Source organism: Bos taurus, chromosome 16 (assembly GCF_002263795.3).
Source record: "Bos taurus isolate L1 Dominette 01449 registration number 42190680 breed Hereford chromosome 16, ARS-UCD2.0, whole genome shotgun sequence".
Taxonomy (NCBI): Eukaryota; Metazoa; Chordata; class Mammalia; order Artiodactyla; family Bovidae; genus Bos; species Bos taurus.
The window spans coordinates 18,958,380-18,982,132 of NC_037343.1; the positions used below are offsets into that span (position 1 = coordinate 18,958,380).

At 41.4% G+C, this 23,753-nt stretch overlaps 1 protein-coding gene across 1 annotated transcript in view; it reads right to left on the minus strand.

Annotated features, from left to right (window-relative positions):
• The window catches only part of USH2A (usherin), a 923,574-nt gene that overhangs the window by 66,047 nt on the left and 833,774 nt on the right, over window positions 1-23,753 (minus strand). The window contains exons 61-63 of the mRNA NM_001191425.2: window positions 13,925-14,152; window positions 6,967-8,483; window positions 3,534-3,855 (exon numbers count right to left, since the gene is read on the minus strand). Of these exons, the coding sequence (NP_001178354.2) occupies window positions 3,534-3,855; window positions 6,967-8,483; window positions 13,925-14,152 (2,067 nt within the window). The remainder of the gene's footprint in view (window positions 1-3,533; window positions 3,856-6,966; window positions 8,484-13,924; window positions 14,153-23,753) is intronic.

Below are 23,753 nucleotides of genomic sequence, written 5' to 3' on the forward strand. Positions count from 1 at the left end.
TTCTCAGCACGTATCCCCTACTTTAGGTTAACTATAAAATTGTCCCAACGGTCCCTTCATGATACACAGTACAGCTGCCAATGCTTCTGGGTCTTTGCCTGCCCAATCCCACCCTGTGAAAGTCACTCAGTCATGTCTTTGTGACTCCATGGACTATACAGTCCATGGAATTCTCCTAAATGGCCAGAATACTGGAGTGGGTAGCCTTTCCCTTCTCCAGAGGATCTTCCAAATCCAGTGATCGAACCCAGGTCTCCCGCATTGCAGGCAGATTCTTTACCAGCTGAGCCACAGGGGAAGCCCGAGAATACTGGAGAGGATAGCCTATCTCTTCTCCTGTGGATATTCCTGACCCAGGAGTTGAAACAGGTCTCCTGCATTGCAGGTGGATTCTTTACCAACTGAGCTATCAGGGAAGCCCAAATATGCCATGAGTGAGTGAGTGAGTGAAAGTCGCTCAGTCGTGTCCAACTCTTTGAGACCCCATGGATTATACAGTCCATGGAATTCTCCAGGCCAGAATGCTGGAGTGGGTAGCCTTTCCCTCCTCTAGAGGATCTTCCCAACCTGGGGATCGAACCCAGGTCTCCCACATTGCAGGCAGATTCTTTACCAGCTGAGCCTGTAAATATAATAAATTGATTCTATGGAGAAGCCTGTTTCATTTTTTGGTCTCAAGATACCTTCTCAGTTCAGTGAGCACATTTCATTCCCTCCATCCTCCAACAGTGAGAAAACTGACAGAGTTAAGGCACACGCTTGGGGTTTACCATTCCTTAGAAAATTTAGCTAAGACTTTACAGATGACGCAGCCAATTATTTAACTCAATGACACTTGATGCCAAAGAAGCTATAATCACTGGTTCACTTTTAGTATCCACGGATCACTTAGCTTTGTCTAAAGAGAGGCCAAATATCAATATCTTATGCTGATTCCATCCAGTTCTCTTCCAAAGGTGCAGTTTTATTCATAAAGCAGGCTAGATAATTGACAGAGAGTCTCTGATAACTTGACACTTTCCTGTAAAGATAATGATAAAGCACAAAAAGATGGCTACATAGGTTCTAGCTGTTTTTAACCAAATTCTGTTTCCAACTGTGGCATCAATGGGTATTTTGTTCCTCCATGACATAAGTCACAATCCTTACCATAAACCCTTGGGAATTGATGTGTTTTTAAATACCTGTTCTGTAAGTTTTGGAGTTATTAACATGCACACACTGAATATTTTGCAATGGCCCCAGAATGCTCTTGTAATAAAACATAATGTTTCTGAGGTAAAATACATAAATATTCACTTTAAATCGGATAAATAAATGCTATAAATAGCTTCAGGTTTGTTTAGAATGGGTTTTGCTGCTAAATGAGTTGTGCCAAACCTAGATAAAATCTTGTTTTTAAGACATTTTTAGATTTGGGATTACAAACAAGGGGTTATGGATTTCTATCTGTGTACATCTCCAAACCATTCAAAAATGAATTTATAGTCTCAATTCTTACTAACTTCACTGGGAAATTTGTCCCATATATTATAGGCCTAAAACATATTCCTTTGACACTTAAAATGTTACCTCTGGTCATTGTCCCCATTGATTTGCTCACCATCTTCCTGCTGACTTTGTGGTTTTATTATTTCTGGCTATGGTAAGCTCTTGGCTTAGTTTCCTAAGAGGCTCAGTTTCCTCTTTTAGAAAATTGTACTTGGTCTTCTGCCGGGCACATAGTGCTTGCATCATTCAGCAAGCTTCCTTTGAAACTGTAAGCAAGAGAAGCTGATTCTGACTTAAGCAAAAGGGAGCTTATTGGGAGCACAGTCAGCTCTCCTTATTCATGACTTCTGTATCCATGGATTCAATAAAAAAGTTTTTGACAAAAACTCCAAAAAATAAATCTTGAATTTTCCATGTGCCTGCAGCTATTTACATAGTGTTTATACTGTATTTACACCTATTTATGTGGCACTTTCATTGTATTAGGTATTATAAATAATCTAGAGATGAATTAAACTGAAGAGGCTGTGTGTAGGTTATATGCAAATACTATGCCAATTTATACAGATTTTGGTATCTGTAGGGTTCCTGGAGCCAACCCCACCCTCAGATACCAAGGGATGTGTAATTAAAAGAACAGTTGAGGAACCAGGCTTGGAAATGGCAAGGATAAGAAAAGCTTTTGGATTGAAATTAGAGATATTTTACCTTGAGTTAGTTCCACCTTTTAAAATTCTGAGTCACTTTGCTGGAGATCAAGCCCCAGGCAAGTCTGAGGGGCTGAATATGACTCAGGTGCCCACCACTTGGCTACATGACAGCCTGACGTGTTGATTAACACTGCCACCAAGCCTGAAGCCTGAGCACGGGTGGGGAGTCACTCCCGCACAGGAACGGGGGCTGCTTGTTACAAGTAAACTGCAAATGCACTCTGACGGCAAACAAAACAAACCTAAGGGAAGTCTTCTATTGATTTCAAAATACCTTCAGAGTATTCTTCATTCCTGGCTTTTTGCTGCTGCTAAGTCGCTTCAGTCGTGTCCGACTCTGTGCAGCCCCATAGACGGCAGCCCACCAGGCTCCCCCGTCCCTGGGATTCTCCAGGCAAGAACACTGGAGTGGGCTGCCATTTCCTTCTCCAATGTATGAAAGTGAAAAGTGAAAGTGAAGTCGTTCAGTCGTGTCCGACCCTCAGCGACCCCATGGACTGCAGCCTGCCAGGCTCCTTTGTCCATGGGACTCTTCAGGCAAGAGTACTGGAGTGGGGTACCATTGCCTTCTCTGCCTGGCTTTTTAGGGGTATGTAAAGTCCTCTTTTTTTAGGCTGTGCTCCTACAAAATTTATTTCATTCTCATGCCCAGATTAGTTGTTTCCACTAGACTTTTCTCAGCACAGGGGCTGGAGACACTTGCTCATTAGATTTTATTTTCTCTCTTTACAATTCATGAGTTATCTTCAAAGTGATCTTTTCACAAGGAGTATTTGCAGCCAAGGCAACACTGACAGAAAGAAGCTTAATGATAGAAACCACCTCATTAATAAGAAATGCTAATACTTCACCTGAAATCTACCTGGGAATAACAAGCATGTATCACATGGATCAAGAATCAAGAAAACGAAGAAGGCAAATGAATATGCCTTTTCCTCCCTCATTTACTGCTTAGTGAAGTCGCTCAGTCGTGAGGGAAGTCGCTCAGTCGTGTCCGACTCTTTGCAACCCCATGGACTGTAGCCTATCAGGCTCCTCAGTCCATGGGATTTTCCAGGCAAGAGTGCTGGAGTGGATTACCATTTCCTTCTCCAGGGGATTTTCCCAACCCAGGAATCGAACCCGGGTCTCCCGCATTGCAGGCAGATGCTTTACCGTCTGAGCCACCAGGGAAGCCCCATTTACTGCTTAAGTTTTTTTAAAAAAGAATATTATTAAACTCCTTAAGCCCCATGTTTCTTAAAGTGACTTTATAGACAGCAAGCAATTCTTCAAGTAGGCACTGATGTGTGCCCGCCATCTGAGAGTGAGTTGATAACACCCGCTTCTTACCTGGTATTCATACTCTGTAAAAGGCAGTAGTTCAACATCCATAAAAGAGCTTGAGCTTCCATTATAGGCTAGCACTGGTTTTGACTTTTCAGGCTGAGTTGCTATTTGTCTTCTGTACAATTCATAATATAAAACTCTTCCATTTGGTTGGAGGGGTCCTGTCCACAGAAGGGAAACGGTGGGCTGGAACCCCCCTGGAGCCATCTGCACCTCTAGATGGGGAGGGGGTTGCTGCTGCGGTGCAACCTCCAGGGTCTCTATGAACGTCCAGTCACTTGACACACAGCCCAGCCTGGTGCAGGCTTGGATTCGAACTTCATACCTTCAGGACACAAGGCAGAAATGACCCATTATTGGCAAAATCTATTTTCATGGGAAGAATCTTTAAAAGACCAAGTGTTTTCTGGGGGTGGGGGGGGAAAGACAGATATCTTTATATTTATCCTTATCTATAATAAGCCCTTTTCAAAGTCAACAAAGTCATGTTTCTATGGAAATTTTAGAGCATTTTCAAGCCTCTTGGCTTTCCAAACTAAAGCCAAGATCCTCACCTGTCTGGAAAGGGTGGGCACAATTCTTCCCTAAGCAGGAATGCACAGAATCAATACACTTTCAAGATACTTTTCAGGAAAATTCTGGTACTCTGTAGAATTACTTACTACAGGGAGGAAGAACACAGATCTGGGGAATTTGAACGCATTTTCAGCAACCCTGGGCTCCTCCTCCCTTTGCAGTTGGAGCTAAATGATTCCCCAGGAACAATTTCAGGTCAGGAAAGAACGTCATGGAGTAAAGGTCTCCGTGGTAATAAATCCCCTCACCTGATACCCAACATCTTAGAACAGGCTCCCTTACACCACACAGAGACCTTTTGGGGCCAAAGTTAACCCAGCTACACACCAGATTATCAATCACAGAGACACCTTATCACCATCTAGTTAAACTCAACCAATCAATTATGTTTTGCCTCAGAGCTGGTCTCCTGCCACTGGGAAAGGTCTATTTACATACCAGGGACTTTTCCCTTTCAACAAAAAGGGCTTTTGTTAGTGTTAAGTGCCTGCGGTTGCAAATAAGTGCTTTCCTCCTCTTTTCCGTGCCCAGCGGACTTTATGACACCCCTAATTTCCCCTCAAGCCCCAGCCACCTTCCTCTCTCCCTTTATTTATTTTAGCTTCTGGCCATTCCCTCTTCTATTTCCTGCTTTACCTCCTCCAGACAATCCCCGCCTTCTGTTCACTTTCTTGCTCTTTCTGTTCCCCGCCCCTCTTCTTAATTACAGTTTTCTCTCCCTTTGGGGAATTTCTTGCTTCCCTTTTCTGCTCCCCCTCCCTTCCTCTCCTCCCATGCCCATCTCCACCATGACGGGCTGCCAGTTTACTGGTGAACAAATCACAGCTGTGAATAGCACATCAGACTTCTAAGTGATTCTGAGAATTAGTTTTGATTTCTCACATATGAAATATTTGCTTTCTGGATTATTTGTGGGGATTAAAAAATTCTGGGTCAGATTCTTTCCGCTTCTTAGAGTGTTCCTAGGATCCTTCTTCCTACTGACCAGCTGGGGGTACCCCAAGGAGGGCACACTAATTTGCAGTATTCAGTAAATGTTAATCTGCTGGGAAAACCCCGAATGACATAAATCCCAACTTCATATAGAAGTGATATTTTGCTTTTATTTTTGGTGTATGATTTGATGTTTTTACTGTTTACATTCTATATAAAATTATTATAAAATATTGGCAACGTTTCCTGCATTGTTCATTACATCCATTTAGCTTCTTTATTTTATACCTAGTAGTATAATACCCTCTTCATCTATCTTGCCCATCCCTTACCCCCCTATTCACTGGAAACACTAGTTTGCTCTCTTGTTTCTGGTTTGTTGTATTTGTTTGCTTGTTTTTTCAGATTCCACGTGTAAGTGAGTACATACAACCTTTGTCTGCCTCTGTGCACCTTATTTCAACTAAAGGTAATACCCTCCAGGTCTACCCATATTATTGCAAATGACTACATTTTTCGTTTAGGGCTGAGTAATATTCCACAGATATTTTAAGTCATTTATGTCACTTACATCTTCAGTTACACAGTGGACAGTCAAGGGACATCTCTCATTGTCTTACATGCCTAAGTGTCTCAGAAAAATAAGATTTTCTTTTTTCAGGCTGGGAAAAGTACCCTTCTCACATCTGGAAACTTTTTTTTTTTCCCTTAGAAATATTTATTAGTAAGAGTTTCAAAGGGGAGCAAATTGATATGATCTTTAAAATGTGCAGGTACCAGTCATGTAAAGAGGACGCCAGGATAAAATGTACAGTTCTGCAGCTATGCACCCTTTTCATACCCTGCATCAGAGTAAGATGAAAGCCAGCTCACAAAGCATGCGGATTAGCTATGGAAGATACCTGTGGAAGTTTTAATTACTGTTTAATATTTAATGTGACCCTAAATAATTGTCATGAGGAGATGCACAGGACTGCAAATGTTTCATTTCAACAGCACTATATATCAGAGATAATTGTAGGAGAGATCTAATCTGCATATCAGTAGATTATAATAATAGCTGAATTTTACAAATGGTAGTTGGAAATCAACACTTTTCTAGCCTTTAATTTTTTTAAGTGGTTCTGTTCATTTTACTAAATTTTAAGCATAAAATGTTTTTTATTACTCTTCTTGCTGGGGATTCATGTTACCTAAAATATGATGTGGAAAAAAGTCAAGCAATTCTTTAAGCTATGGGAAGAGCACCGGTGGTCAGATTCCTTTGTGTGGAAAGCAACACACAGCCGTGCTCATCAGAGAGCCCAGAGGGGGCCACTGACGAAACGTGAGCTGCCGAAGTGGCACTGTCCCAAGAAACTATGGGATCAGAGCTGAGGGGATCCTAAGGAGCTACAGAAATAGTCAGAGGAGCCTCATCATTCCTGGAAGATGTGTTGGATTCAATAAGGAGTGCTTTCTCCAGAACAAATTTTGGATCAGTCCAACCCTGGCAGGCAACAGCTCTCATTGCCTGCTACTTGTTTTATTGTTTAAAATAATACCTCCTTTTCCTCAGAGCCTAGGTCAGATAAGCCCACTGGTGTTCTTAGAACTGCCCAGGGGCTGGCCTGTTTCCAGGGGGGACCAGACTCAGGGAAGTGATGGCATCTCTCCGCTACTTGGTTCCAGACATTGTGATGAGTTGCAGACATTTCTAAACAGCTGACTCTCAAAATGTCATCTGCAAGACTTTTGCTCTCCAGAAGTTATGCAAGCAGCTTTGGGCTGGATAAGGATGTGGTTAGTCTACTTGGATGGTTAAATGGATGAGGGGTTGGAGGGCATCACACATTTTGCTCTTGGTCTTCATTGGAACTGACCAAGGGTTCATGTAATAGAAAGAGACAGTGGCTTGTTCTCAGTAAACCCAGAGTCAGTTACTTACCTGTGAAATGGTTTCAACTGGTTTACCATGAACGACTGTGGACCAAAGGAATTATGAGTTGTGTTTATGTGTATGATTTTTGTTTCTCTTTCAAACAGGTCACGGATGAAGAGGGTATAGTTGACAATACGACCATTTGTCCTTACTGGAGGATCCCAGGTCACGAAGATCTCCTGAGGGCCCTTGGCCAGCAATCTCGGAGGTTCCATCCCTGAAGGCGCTGAGGGGCTGGTTCGATCTTTGACAAGTGGACTCAAAACACCCCCTTGACTGTTGTTGGCCATCACCGTATAGCCGTACTCCACACCTGGGGTGAGAGTAAAGTCATGGTACCGAGTTTCCAGGCCAGTGTACACAATTGTTCCATCCCTCCTCAGCTCATAGCTTCTGATCCGGCCATTTGGGATTCTGGGCAGTTTCCAGGTGATTTCTATGGATTCTGAGCCCGTAACTTGCAGTTTTGGAGGGTCCATGTTCTGTGGTGGGGCCTCCATTGTCCAGGCAGATTCTGGCATGCTCGCTGTGCAGCCTCCCTTGGTACACGCCACCAGGGAGAAATTATACTGTGTATAAGGCTGCAGGTGGGAAACCAACAGAGTCAGGTTCTGCCCAGCGAGATACTCTTTACCATCCAACCTGAGTAAATACTGAGTGATCTCTCCATTCTGAATCGATGGCGGGGACCAAGATACATTTATCTGAGTGGCGCTGATGGTCCTCAGAGCCGGAGGGTGGACCCCTGCAGGGGCAGCCTCAAGGGTTGTGATGCTGGTGGTCGTGCTGGCAGAGCAGCCCCGGCTGGTGCAGGCTGTGACCCCATAGCTGTAAGTGGAGAAAGGGAGCAGCTTCTCATCTGTGTAATTGAAAGTCACAGCATCAAAGCTGAAAGGATAGAGCACTCCATTCCTCTGCAGCCTGTAGGACTGGATGATGCCATTAGGCTGCTCTGGAGGGACCCAGGAAATCAGCACTTTGGGGGGATTCACAGATACCTGGGCTACCTCAGGTGGACAAAGGCCATCTGGAGGTGCCTGCCTGGTCCTCACCCCACTCCAAGAGCTGCAGGCGTGGCCAGCTGAGTTCCAAGTGTGAACTTTGTATTCACAATGCATCCATGGCTGCAGACCTGTGTCATTATATATAAATGTATTCCTCTCAGTATTAGATTCTATGAAAACAATTTTCTCATCAGCCTGGATTGTCTGATTCCCCCAAGCTTTTCCCTCGAAGCATCTGCGAATCACTTCATAGCGAATTATCTTTCCGTTGGTTTTAATGGGCTCCGACCAGCTCAGCTCAACGCTGGTGGAGCCCACCGACTGGATGGTGGGGGCCGGCTGAGAGTCGGGGGCGGCTTCCTCCGTCCAGAGAGGCTGGGGCGCCGAGTGTGCACAGCCCGCCCTGGTGCAGGCCTCCAGGGTCAGGGTGTAGAGTGTGAAGGGGTCCAAGCGTCGGAAGAGAAACTGACGATTCAGGCCAGTGTACTCCAGGACGTCCTCACTGAAGACATTGTATGTCTGCAGGAAGATGGAAAATAAAGCATACGGTTTCTTGGTGTCATTATTTTGTTACTTTTAACTTCTTTCTCCTATTCCTCATCTTGATGACCCTAACCCAGAAGAAGCATTCTGATATTAATTTGAGGAATGGGATCTTTGCTCTCCTTTTTTTATTAAGTTGGGTGTCATGTAGTCAGTCAGCTCAGTTGTGTCTGACTCTGTGTGTGTCATGTAAGCATGTATCTAAAAGCTAAGAGTTACTGAACCTGATTCTTTGACTTAAAGAGTGCTTATGGGGTTTCCTCCTGTTTTTATTTTTTTTAGAAGTGGGGATTAGTATTCCAATTCACTATTTTATAAATATTAAGTGCTTCTGATTTCATCCCCAGTAGGCTAATAGGGCATATCCACATTGTCTATCTCCTACAATATTTATTGGAAAATGGATTATAATGCTTAATCATAGGTACTAGAGTGCCATGGCAGAAAATATATCAATGTGTCTGTGTATAGGCACACATGTATGTGCCGAGGTACACATATATGTTATAACTGCTAAGTCACTTCAGTCGTGTCCGACTCTGTGCGACCCCATAGTCGGCAGCCCACCAGGCTCCCCCATCCCTGGAATTCTCCAGGCAAGAACACTGGAGTGGGTTGCCATTTTCTTCTCCAATGTGTGAAAGTGAAAATTGAAAGGGAAGTCACTCAGTCGTGTCTGACTCTTCGCGACCCCATGGACTGTAGCTCACCAGGCTCGTCCATCCATGGGATTTTCCAGGCAAGAGCACTGGAGTGGGTTGCCATTGCCTTATACATGTGTATAAAAACATAGATACGAGGAGACAAGGAATGGAAAAAACCACCCTATTTTCTCTCACCAGTTATGGAAGAATTGGTGGCTGCTTTGGAGCAAAATATACTTTTTTTCTGGGGAAAACCATCTGAAAACTCATTATACAAATGTAGAGCACATTTCCAACATATACTACTCATTGTTCTTTGGGGAAGAGGAGAAGTAGCCTAACTTGTTGCTTGACTTAGACTGGGTTGTTGATGTACTTTAACATTATTTAAGATTAAAGAACTTAGATTTGGAAATCTTCTTCTTGTTGGACTATTGTATTTTGATGTGATTTTCTTGTTGGGGGTCTCAAGGCAAGATCACCCTCCTGAGGGAAGGGGTATAGAGTATTTTCTGAAGGGAATTTAGATTACATAATCATTTTGAAAGCCTCAATGATTCTCTGTCCCCTCAATATTCTCACACCCCATATTCAATTACATAATCTATACCCCTGAGGGAAGAGGTATAGAGTATTTTCTGAAGGGAATTCAGATTACATAATCAATTTGAAAGCCTCAATGATTCTCTGTCCCCTCAATATTCTCACACCCCATATTCACCTGGCAAATTTCTCAGTTCAGTTCAGTCATTCAGTTGTGTCCGACTCTTTGCAACCCCACAGACTGCAGCACCAGCTCCCAGAGTTTGCTCAGACTCATGTCCATTGAGTCAGTGATGCCATCCAACCATCTCATCCTCTGTCATCCCCTTCTCCTCCTACCTTCAATCTTTCCCACCATCAGGGTCTTTTCAGTGAGTCAGTTCTTCACATCAGGTGGCCAAAGTATTGGAGTTTCAGCTTCAGCATCAGTCCTTCCAATGAATATTCAGGACTGATTTCCTTTAGGATGGACTGGTTGGATCTGCCTGCAGTCCAAGGGACTCTCAAGAATCTTCTCCAGCCCCATAGTTCAAAAGCAACAATTCTTCGGCACTCAGCTTTCTTTATGGTCCAACTCTCACAGCCATATATGACTAGTGGAAAAACCATAGCTTTTACTAGATGGAACTTTGTTGGCAAAGTTATATCTCTGCTTTTTGATATGCTGTCTAGGTTGGTCACAGCTTTTCTTCCAAGGAGCAAACGTCTTTAGTTTCATGACTGCAGTCACCATCTGAAGCAAATTTCTAATTAATGCTAAATTCATTTCTCCCTCTCAAACTTAGCTTCCAACTGAGTTTGGACAAAAACAGTCAAATATATTGACTGGGTCCCTGAATATTCACTGGAAGGATTGGTGCTCAAGTTGAAGCTCCAATACTTTGGTCACCTGATGTGAATGAAGAGCCATCTCACTGGAAAATACCATTATGCTGGGAAAGATTGAGGGCAGGAGGAGAAGGGGGCAACAGAAGATGAGATGGTTGGATAGCATCATCGATTCAATGGACGTGAGTTTGAGCAAACTCTGGGAGACAGTGAATGACAGGGAAGCCTGGTGTGCTGCAGTCCATGGGGTGGCAAAAAAATGGACATGACTTAGTGACTGAACAACAACAACTGGTCTCATTTTAAACTTATTCCTATAACTTTTAAATAGATGATCACCAACTATAAAACCATATGCTTACTCTCTCATTTTCCAAAGTGATTATTTCATGTCTCTCCTTTCCCTACTAATGGCCAACCTCTCCTGTTGTTGACATGACCACATGTTTGACTGAGGAAACTAGAGGCAGTCAGAAAGGAATGTTCTCCCATTATATATTATCACCACCATATGTGTGAATCCAGACATACACTATTTGCCTCCCTTCCTTTTGTTACGGATAAAGTATTTCTGCCCCCACTGAAGACCACCTGGGCCCTGGATCCCATGCCTCCCCCCTTCATATAGATTTCACTCTCACAATTACTCTCATTATTTCTTGCATCACTGGTTTATCTCCCTCTACTGAGTTACTTCCATTAGCGTTTACATGTACTCTAGTATCTTTCATTGATTTTTGAAGAAAATTTCTTGACGCCATAGTCCCCTGGCTCGTGCTCCATTTCTCTGCTTTTCTTTCCATCTACACTTCTTTGAGGAGTTGCTATCCTATTTCCTCAAAACATCCCGATCAGGTTTCCCATGTTACCACTTGATTTTCTTGTCAAGATCACAATGACCTCTTGGTTTCCAAATACAGGGTCATATCTCTGCCCTCTTTCACTTATCTCTCTACACCATTTGGCACATTTTCTCTTCCCTTTTGGAATATCCCACTCATCTATTTTTCCTCCCTCACTTGCCTTGCCAGATCATCTCCTTTCTCTTGACCTCCAAATTTTTGTTGACCTCCAAATTTCTGTATTCCCCTGGGCTTGACTCCAGGGTCTCTTCATCTCAGTTATAGTCTCTCCATAGCTGATCTGCTCTAGGACTTTGGGTTTGAACATTACCCATCTGCTCATGAATTCCAAGTATATACATCTTCATGAAGCACTCTTGAGAGAGTTCTAGACTTGTACCTCCACCTGCCTACTTGTCTCCTTAGACCTGCCCATCTTCCAGCCTTACCTTTCTGGTTACGGACTCAAGACCAAAATCTGTAAGTCATTCAGAAATATTCCTTTTTCTTCACATGTCACATTTAGCCCGTTAACAAATATCATTATCTCTACTTTCTCAATGCACTCCCAATCCACCCACCTTTTTCTGCCTTCACAACTTCCACTGGGATTCAACCCACAGTCAATTCCACCCTGAATTCTTAATAGACTCCAAACACCACTGGTCTTATAGCCCACTTTCTACCTAGGAGCCAGAGTGATTTTAAAAAAATATAAATTTGATTGGGCTATTCCTTTGCCTAAACACTTCCATGATTTTTCACTGTACTCAGAATAAATTCTAAGCCCCTGATCACAGACCACAAGGTTGCGCACCATCCACTCCCTGCTGATCCCTTGAACCTCTTCTAGTGTCATCTTTCTATCCCCTGCCCCACCTCCCCCAGCCATTGCTTCAACCACACTGGCTTGCTTTCGCTGATGTGAAGACACCAAATGCATCCCTGGCTTCAGGTCCTGCATTTACTGTTCTCATATTTCACATGACTGCCTCTGTCTTATTCATGGCTCAGCTCAAATGTCAACTCAGTTCAAATGATCATTCTAAAGACTGAACAGGAATTATTACATTACTCTGTTTAATTCGCTAGTTCTGTCCACTACTCTCTGAAGATCTCTGGTCTATCTGTGTACTAGTTTTTTGTTTGACACACACGTAAGGTCTGTAACAGGAGGGACCGTGCCTGTCTTGTTCACTCTTGGATAATTGCCTGGCACTTAGTAGAAGCTCAATAAATATTTGGCAAAATGCAAATGCAGGTATAAGGAGTAGATATTTTTATTGTCAATCATTCTGGGAAAAGGCAGATGCAGGGACAGGAAGCAAATACTCGTAATCAGGGATGCCTTGATGGGTGTGAGAAAAGAAACTCTTCTTTCTGCTGGGAACCTTAGCGCTGTGGCTTGGATTTCAAATCCATGGTTCCTAAGGCTCAGGCCTCCTGTCCCAGAGTTGGTGAAGTCTGGCTGTGTCACACATTGGGGACTGGGAGAAAGCAGTTGCTTGTGCTGCCTGCAGTAGGCCTGGAGGTGGGCAGAGAAGCAGCCAGCACACCAGGCGGTGAGGCAGCCTACAGGAAGGCCCATGAGAGCGGGTCTGGGCTGCGAGCTCTAGTTATGGCTCTAAGTCACTGCTGTAGGTAATTTCGTGCTGGCATCCTCCTCATAGGGGTTTCAGGGAAGCTTTACTCAAAGGCATAGCTGAGTCTCAGCCACCTTGAGAGACAGTGGTCAAGGAGAGGCAGAGTGTCTACGAGAGGCGTAGCGGATGGAAATTCTGCAGCCCCAGCCTGTACAAGGCAGTTGGTGAAGGCCTGAGTAGTGGTCCAGGGCCAGAGAAGACTATGGACTGAGGCAGTAATAGGTGGACAGCTGAGTTGCCACTACCACGGTGGAAGAAAATCAGAAGGGAGATGAGGCTGTTTCTCATGTGGGTGATACTTCAAAGCATCCTAACTTGGGTAACAATGGAAATGCAACCTCATTTGGGCTCAGAGACTGATGAAGCCTGAGTTATATGTGATATTAACAAGACTGCACCTCCTGGCCACATAGGGACATTGGGGACTTAGCAGACATGTGGGGCTTCCTGTTTCCTGCTGAGTGAGCTCCATTCAAAGAGCACATTAGAGAAAGGTTGAGCAAAGGGTCGGGCAGGACCATTCAGGACGTAGTAGGAACACAGTCATGTGGAGTTCAGTTCTGGTGTGACTTCCTAGCTTCAAATCCCAATTCAATCATCGCAATGCTATTTAGCCTTGGACAATGATTTAGCCTTTATGTGCCTGGTGAGATTTAATGATACCTACCGCATAGGGCTGATGTGAGGATTAAATGAGATAATCCATGGAGAGTACTTAGCTAGCGTCGGGTTCACAGGAAGCATAACACATGTGAGCTAGTTTTCTCTGATCTATGATTAAGTGCCTGGAGGAGCTATCGGGAAGAATTAACCAGACTGTGAAGGGAGTGTTCCCGCAGTGACCTGATGGCACGTCAGGGCTCATCTATTTATCTGGAGAACACCAAACATGACCACATATCCAGGGTAGACTTTACCTTAATCACACCATTGGTTCTCGCAGGCTCTGACCACTGCAGCAGCAGTGCCCTCCCATTCTCTTTCTGCTCCACTGTGAAGTTGCTCAGCCCACTGGGGGAAGATTCGAGGGTCTGAACCAGAGTCCAGGGGCTTGAAACTTCTCCTGCCTGGTTTGTGGCCACAACACCAATGTGATATGTGGTGAAGGGTTCCAAACCAAACAGGTGGGCTTGATAGCTGGTTCCCTGGAAGAAAATGAACAGGTTAGTTTCCTTTTGGAAAACTGCTACTGGTGGCTAGAAGGTCATTCTCTGGACAAGGTATCTCACCACTGGCAGCACAAATAGCACAGCAGAGCTTTGAATTATTAAGAAAACAATATGGTGTTTTCTTGTTCTTCACACGCTAAATGTATTACCTAATGTTGTGTGATTTCATACATACACACCTCGGATCAGTAGGATCTTTGCTTTTCCAGAGCTTGCAACCCAAGGGATGTGATATATAATTACAACAATACAAAAATCTAAGATGTTTCAGGTCAGTGTCGCATCCAGCTTATGATGGAAATCAGTGGTACCAAGTTGCATGGCAGGGAATGGGATAATCTTAGGGGTCTAGAAATTGAACCACAGCAACCGTAATTCTCTCTTTAAACCCCAAAACTATTTGTTTATATAGAAAACTCTCCCCATCTCTCCAGTATCCTCTTTCATTCTCTTGGTGTGCATATACATTTTACAAAGGCAATAAAATAAACACAAGAAAAAACCACTAACTGAACTATAAATGCACAAACATCCAGAGAGCAGTCTACTATTAATATCAGTGTGAAAATCACTTTGTTAAAAACATGCTAACTAAAACTACTTAATTTACCAAAAATAACTGTTAGCTAGGTTTTCAGTGTTCGGTTCTTCTTAATTTAAAATTAAAAAAAGAAGGATAGCAGGATGAGTTATCCTCTGCTTGGAGACCAGCAATTACCATATTTTGCTTAATTAAACTGCCAAGAATCCTAAGGTGCTCTTTGCTTAGGACTGGGCTGGATGGAAATACCTGCTTACAGATAGAAATTATGTCTGCAAGTGACCAGTAATGTGTGTACAGGCAAACACACACCCACAGACTCTTTCTGTTGTGTACCTATTGGGTGTGGATAATCACAAGGAACTTTTTACTGGTTTAGTAGAATATCTACACTTAATGGTGCATGAGGTCAGCTTTGGTTTATTTGATGCTTAAATGTGACAGATAGTCTCCAATTGCCTTTTCTTGGTGGGCACAGGAGGAGGAACGTGAGATGAAGAAGAGGAAGTTATTTCTGAGAGTAGGTACCAGACAGAACCAAAGTCATGTGTATGGAAATTCTTTCTGAGGGCATCCAAATAACACTTTGAATAGAATCTAGAATAATTCTGAAACAAATCCAACTGAACCACTTTTCAAAAAAACACCTGGTCAGACAAAACCAAAACACTGTAGAAATCATTTTTGACACTGTTTCCCCACATCCTTGGTGATAAGTTTTGTAAAGTTGGTATGAGTTAATGTTTATTATGTGTTAAACACAAACAGAGGAAATATAATTTCCTTTACTTATCAAAAACTTGTAAAGTCAATTTTCCTGTTTCAATAAGGTCCTATTATGATATTACACGCTAACCTCTTGAAATCTTTTAATATTTAAACATTTGCTAAGCGACCAGACTCTGAAACAAATTTTACAGAAATACTAATTTCTCTTTTTTGAAATATTAAAAGTTAGATCATAAATATTTAAAACTTATTTCTCCAACAACATTGGATTGGCCTTTTAGATAAATATAGCACAGAACTAGAATGACCATAATGAATATTAAAGCTGAAGATGCTACAAGTCCCGATTACAAACATTCTTTTCTGATAAATGATTCCTTTTCTGTGGAAATAGGGCAAACATGGGCAAGATTAATAATGCAAAAAAGAACAATTCTTTGTTCAGAATATTCGGTAATAGATGCCAAAACAGCATCAGCTCCAAAGCAAATAGTAATCACCTCTAACAGATTATATATAAAAAAAAGGGAGGCTGCTGGGGGACACTTAGAGATCCTTCTGTCATAAGAAACATGAAAAGCATGTGGGCTATAAAGCAAAAACATATGTATATTGTCAATAGCAGCACCTGCTCAATTACAGTTTATTTCAGAGCTGAGAATTCCGTTCAGCCCCTAGATGGCAATACTATCAAACAGTTTTGGTACCAAGAGTGCTCAGTGATTAACAACCGACGTTCAGTCATCCAACACACTCCAGGCAACCATTTAAAAAATAACAAAACTGATTTCATTATAGATTCTTTTAATAAACATTTATAGCCAGATCCTTAAAAGCAGAAGTACTGAAAATGCTCTGGCCTCAAAACCTCCACCATGTGGAAATATGACCTGCAGGTCTTGAGCTTCAGTTCATGCATGCCTGACACAGAAATGTTTATATGTAGACGCCTACAAAAGGTGATTACAGTGGTTGTTTTGCTTAATTTGGCCTATATATCTTCTTAAAAAATAGAATAATCATATATGATAAACATAAAGGAAACATGAAGGAGAATTTTTATATCATACATTTATACTGATGACAAATTTCCGTATTATGTTAACTTGTTATTTCCGCAAAGTTACAACACACACACACACACACACATACACATTCACACACACATATGCTTTAAATAAACCTCAGTGGCAGCCACACTTTTTGTCAGTACTTAGTAAAGTTTATATAAAAAATAAAGAAAACTTAAAAATGGCAGGACAATCCCTATAAATTTATCCTGTGGCAATAACCAAATCTCAATACCAACAGACGTTTCGGGAAATCATTTATGTCATTCTCCCCTGAATGGATTTCTAACCTCAGAGTTCCCTAGTTTGGAATCTTACTATAAAATCTGGGCATTATAAAATCTCTATAGATTGGGTTGTGTCTTGCCTGTTTATTTAGTTACTTGTGATTTTCCTTAAATTCAGAATATGTGCTTGAGCCCTGTGGATCTTACATGCTTGGGGTTCCTTTCCTTCCTTTGGGGTTGCAGCAGGCTATTCCCTTGATTGGGAAAAGTCCTTATTAAAAACCATCTTCCTTACTTCTACTCCTCTGCTGCTCCTGTCCTCCTTCCCTCTGCAGATGATCTTAATTCAAAGCTCTTCCTTTTTTCTCTCCATTGTTGTCATTTTATTTCGCTTTCCAGTCCTACTGATTTTTTTTAGATATACATGTTTTTGTTACTCCTGACCTCTGGGCTACCAACTTATACCTGCTTCCCTTTTGTCTTTGCTCCATCCACGTTTACATCCACATAATGTACCTATTTTAAAAAATTCTAGAAGTGTATTAACCACTTCCGTTAGGCAGCAGATGAAAAGAATGACTCAATAAAGGAAAACAGAAATAATCTGTTCTCTGCAACCTAATACTTTCCATGAGATAACGCTTTCTGTTCTTAATCTGATATGCATGAGAGTCAGCATCTGGATGGGTTTCCCTGATGGCTCAGCAGTAAAGAATAGGCCTGCCACTGCAGGAGAGGGGGTTCAACCCCTGGGTCAGAAAGATCCCCTGGAAAAGGAAATGGCAACCCACTGCAGTATTCTTGCCTGGGAAATCCTGTGGACAGAGGAGCCTGGCAGCCTACAGTCCATGGGGTCACAGAATAGGCAGATACGACTGAGTGACTAAGCGACAACAACAGCAGCATCTAGATACAAATCAGTGAGTCCTTTTATGAGACATAAGACAAGACTCTCTGGAACACTCTGCCAGTTGAGGTTCTGCGGGCAATTTGAACTACATTTTAACCTCTCAACTCTGCTCCTGGGGCACATGAAACTACTTGGAGTCTTTGCCAGCCTGACAATTTTACACCATCTCCTCTGATTATTTTTGATGACTTGAAGTGCCCCAAAGGTGGCCATGAGGTCAATAGGTTTATGTAGGTTGAAAATGATCAAAAATTACCATTGATCTGTAGCTGTCAATAAAAGGCTGCATGGGGAGACTCCCTGCACAAATGTTTAAACTGCATAAAGCAACCTAACTTAGTCATCTTTGAGTCTATTGATCTGATGATCCAGCAGTTTCCAGAGCCTTCCCTCTGGTCTTTAAGGTGCATTTTCATTGAACCCATTTTTCTTGGCCCTAAAGACTCTTTTTATTCTGCTCCTGGTAATGAACTACAGCAGTGATGTCTGGGCACTGCTGTGCTCATCAAGCTTTATGTGTGCTTATTATATTCTGGAAAGGGTTAATCCTCCTGCTAAGTCTAAATCACTTCAGTCGTGTCTGACTCTTTGCAAACCTATAGACTACAGCACGCCAAGCTCCTCTGTCAATGAGGTTTTCCAGGCAAGAATACTGGAGTGGGTTGCCATGCCCTTCTCTAGGGGATCTTCCTGACCCAGGGATCGAACCCACGTCTCTCACCTCCCCTGTGTTGGCAGGGTTCATTACCACTAGCACCACCTGGGAAGCCCAATCTTTCTGGTCACCTTAAACTTTATTCCCAGCCAATGAGGTTTCTTCTGCCTTTACCCCTTATCTTGGGCTCATTTAAAAGGGTAACTTTTGGTTTATCAGTCTTTACCTGGTTGTAGGATATTTCCTCGCCTCCTTAATTCTCATGAATTAAGAGCCAGAGAATGCATCATATCAAAAATTTGCTTTTTTTTTGCAGAGAGCTTTAGAGAAATCTAGATCTAAATATATTAACTTCTATAAGTATAAATATATTAACTTCAGTTGAACCACTTGGATACTGCTTCTCGGTTTTATCAAAAGTTATAGTTGCCTTGTCATAATGATAAAATAAATGAATGGCTATTGAGAAGCTTCTGGCTTAGTTACAACTGAAACACGAGAAATAGAAAAAGTTCTCATTTAGCATCACTTGAAATTCATGGCTTTGAGCAGAGCACATCCAATCAACTGGATGACTTGTATACAGTTTAGTGCATTAAAAAATCATCACAAGATATTTTTCTAGATTTCTGAAAGCCAGATAATTTGAAGTGTTATCAGTATATATTCCTTTCCATTCATAAAGTTAATTTTTGAGTTCTCCAAAAGCTCATCAATATAATTTATATCTAGTACTTATTTTGTAAAAATCAAATCAGTCTTAATACAGAAATGATCTCTCTATCACCCATCACCAAATTATCAACCTTGAATGCTTATTCATGGTGGGATAAGCATGGACTTCCAAGACTGCAAAATGTTAATATAGTAAGAAAATTTCCATTGATTTCACACATCCACTGACTTTATGAGTGCCATCTCTGCCTGCAGATCTCCTAGTTGGTGGGATAAAGAAGACATTTTTCGATGACACATAAATACATGTAGAGTTGCTCCAGAATCTAAGATCAGTTCAGTTCAGTCACTCAGTTGTGTTTGACTCTTTGCAACCCCATGGACTGCAGCACGCCAGGCTCCCCTGTCCATTATTAACTCCCAGAGTTTGCTCAAACTCATGTCCATTGAGTTGGTGATGCCATCTAACCATCTCATCCTCTGTCATCCCCTTCTCCTCCTGCCTTCAATCTTTCCCAGCATCAGGGTCTTTTCTAATAAGTCAGCTCTTCGCATCAGGTGGCCAAAGTATTGGAGTTTCAGCATCAGCATCAGTCCTTCTAATGAATATTCAGGATTGGTCTCCTTTAGGATGGACTGGTTTGATCTCCTTGCTGTCCAATGGACTCTCAAAAGTCTTCTCCAGCACCACAGTTCAAAAGCATCAATTCTTCAGTGCTCAGCTTTCTTTATGGTCCAACTCTCACACCCATACATGACTACTGGAAAAACCAGAGCTTTGACTATACAAATCTTTGTTGACAAAGTAATGTCTTTCCTTTTTAATATGTTGTCTAGGTTTGTCATAGCTTTTCTTCCAAGGAACAGATAGACTGATCGTATAATAAAGGTAGAAGAAAATACCCTTTAGGTTCATGGTCTACTGTCACGCATGTGAACAGTGTGTTTCTTAGGCAGCATTGCTTAGTGGCATGACAGAGGTCCCAGAATGGTCAGTGGAAACATTCAGCATTGTTGGCCAGGAGCTGCTTTCAATTCTTTCAGTTCTTTGGGGTATCTGGTACAAGACTGGTGTGGGGGATACAAGATGCATAGGACAGGCTTCTGATTCTTAGGAGCTTATAATCTAATAGAGCGTATCAACAATGCATACAGACACACACAATTCAGAGTACAGTAAATGCTATAACTGAGTGCCAGGAAAATCAGGGAATTACTGAGGGGTATGATACTTCTAGTTGGGAAAGGAGGAGGTAAAGCACTGGGGAAAACTTCATTGGCATCTGATACAAGACAGGAAAGATGTAAAGTTTGAGTAGATGAAAATGTATGCAGGATTAGAGGAAAGAATAGAAGAAAAACTGCAGGATACGTTTGGGAAAGAGCTAAGAGTTGAATGAGCCACAGAGTTGTAGATATAGGGCAATAGTGGGGATTAAGGCAAGGAAGAGGGTGGTATGACTGGAAGGGATTGTGGAATGTCACCCTAAAGTTTTTGGACCATATTTGGTAGGAAACAATCAACAACATTAGAGACAATTTTAAGAAATAATTATAGTTATAAATAAGTAAAGAACTCTATCATTTGAAGGAATGATGGAAGAACTTTTAAATTTTGTCCTGTCATAGTACAGGTCATGGTTAGTGGGTGGTAAAATAATAAATCTGTTTAGATGAAATAATTAATTTAATTATTATTCAGCCAACATGTATAGATTCTTCATATGTAAAAGGTGATAGAGTGCTTTCTTAAGAATTAGATTTTGCAGCAACATGGATGAACCTAGAGTTTATCATACTAAGTAAGTCAGCCAGAGAAAGACAAATATATTATATTGCTTATATGTGGAATATTAAAAAATGATACAAATCAACTCATAAAAAACATAGACAAACTTACAGACATAGAAAATAAACATAGCTATTAAAGGGGAAAGGGGGGACCAGGGAGATATATTAGGAGTTTGTGATTATCAGATACAAACTACTATATATAAAATAAACAATAAGGGTAATTTAGGAGTTTGGATTAAAATATACACACTACTATATATAAAATAGATACACACCAAGGACCTACTGTATAGCATAGGGAACTCTACTTAATATTTTTAATAACCTATAAGGGAAAAGAATCTGAAAAGAACACACACACACCATATCTGAATCACTTTGCTGCACATCTGAAACTAACATGTTATAAATCAACTATACTTCAATTGAAAAAAAGAAAAAAATAGATATGCTATAAAAAGTAAATTTACAGTTGGAAACTAGATAACATTGGCATAAAAATGCTCATCGTCACAGATATTATACATAAGTGACTATGGCAGCTGTACAAAGAGGTCGAAGCCATTATTCCTCAACTGTGTATGATAACGCCAAATATGTGCCTTGTTCAGCTCATAATCTCAAGAGACAAAGTTTCTGCTCCTATAAATTGAAACATGATAACCTTGGGAATAAGATTTTTTTTTTTAAATGTATTGAATGTTTGCTCCATTTCAAAATTTCAAATTACTCTTTACCCAGTGTTTGTATCCAGGTGGGGATTATGACAACTGGACTGAATTGAAGCCAATTATACTGTCCTGTGTCCTGACTTCCTGTCAGGATCGCATGTACCTGGGTCTATGGTTTCTGTTGGTAGCGGGGACATGTTTGTGTTGAACCATCCATACCCTTATACCCTGTACATATCAAACAGCTAGAATCAGCTACAAAAGTTTAGGGATACTGCTGATGACCACAAAGTAAAACGGAACTGATTCAAAGGTATAAACAACAGGAATGAAAAGTGAAAGTGAAAGTTCCTCAGTCATGTCCAACTCTTTGGAACCCCATGAACTATACAGTCCATGGAATTCTCCAGGCAAGAATTCTGGAGTGGGTAGCTGTTCCCTTCTCCAGGGAATCTTCCCAACCCAGTGATCGAACCCAGGTCTCCCTCATTGCAGGCAGATCCATTAACAGCTGAGCCACCAGGGAAGCCCAAGAATACTGGTGTGGGTACCCTATCCCTTTTCCAGGAATCTTCCCAATCCAGAAATTGAACCAGGGTCTCCTGCATGGCTGGTGGATTTTTTACCAGCTGAGCCACCAGGGAATTCCTAGTTCTGCGTTCTAACTAATGTCAGAGGGCTCAACTGGAAAGATTTCAAGAAAGTATAAATGCATATCCTCCCATTAAGTAATTGCTAACATGTATTGTTATATAATTGATTAGTCAGGAGTTTGTTATAAAAATTATAAGTTTCAAATCTAAAATGCTTAGCTTAGAGTATTCATGTGTTAGTGCCATGTAGTATACTTTTGTGTCTGTACTTTCACAAATATCTATGTTCAGAGAAGAAGAATGATATGTGAAAAACTTGGGGGGTGTGTGGTATTTCTTTTCTCTCATTGAAGTACATCATTCATTTTGTAATGAGGGGCCAATGCAAAAAGAACATTCAATTCACAGAAATTTTCTTTATAGACGAATGGGGTCTATCAATTTAGCCTGTAAAGCAAAAGCTAGGGTTCTTACAAAGTGAACGATGACACCTCAGGTACCATAAAAACACTGAGAGAGGAAAAGAACAGTTTGAAATGGCTCGTTTTTCAAAAGAGAAGAGGAAAAAAAATAAATTTGTGATAATTAAATTTTAAAGTGGCAAATCAGTCACACTAAATATTAAAAAGCAGTCCTTCTGATCTATCAAAATTAAAAATATGCATACTCAATGACCTGGCAATCTATTTTATAGAAAAAGGGCACTAAACTACATTGAACCAAATTTCATTCATTCCAGCCAGCCTTATAGTTATTCAATCCTTGATTAAACACTTTAGTGAAGGCTTCCTGTGTACTTGACACCCCTCTAAGCTCTGAGGACACAGCAGAAAACAAAAGCGATGAAACAGTACCCTCCTGAGTCTTATATTAAAATGAGAAAAAATGGGCCATCTATAAGCAAAATGGAGAGAGTCAAAAATTGTGGCAAGTTATGAAGGGAATAAGTAGAGCGATGAACTAGTGTTTAGGTTTAGGTGGTGGGGAGAGCGAGTCTTGGCTTAAGGAGGGTGGGTGAAAATCCTTGAAGACGTTTCATTTAGAAACTTCTTTAGACTGTGGAGAAACCCTGTGAAGAACCAGGGGAGAAACTTTCAGGCAGAAGGATGAGCTTGGGAGTTTTGCTGACAGAGAGAAGCTAGTGTGAGTGAGGGTGTGAGTGAGAAGGAGAACAGCCCAAGGTACAGTCAAAGTGATGAGCAGGTGCGAGACGGTGTGCATCTTTTAGGCCAAGAGTCAGAGCCTGATGCTAATTTCAATGGAAAATTATTGAAGGCCTTTTAGCAAGGGAGTGACACAATTTGATTTAGGTTTTAAAGAGATCATTCTCCTTTTAAAAAACTAAAAATCAAGCCACTGTATGATACAGCAATCCCACTCCTATGCATATATCTGGAGAAACTCTCATTCAAAAAGCTATATGCATGGGAATGTTCCTTGCAGTACTATTCATAAAGGCCAAGACATGGAAACCACCTAAATGTCCATCAATGGATGAGTGGATAAAGAAAATGAGGTGCATATATACAATGGAATACTACACAGCCATAAAAGGAATTAAATCATGCTATTTGCAGCAGCATGAGTGGGCCTAGAGATTATCATCGTAAGTGAAGTAAGCCAAAGACAAATATCATATATCACTTCTATGTGCAAACTAAAAAGTGATACAAAGGAATTTACTTACAAAACAGAAATGGACTCACAGACAT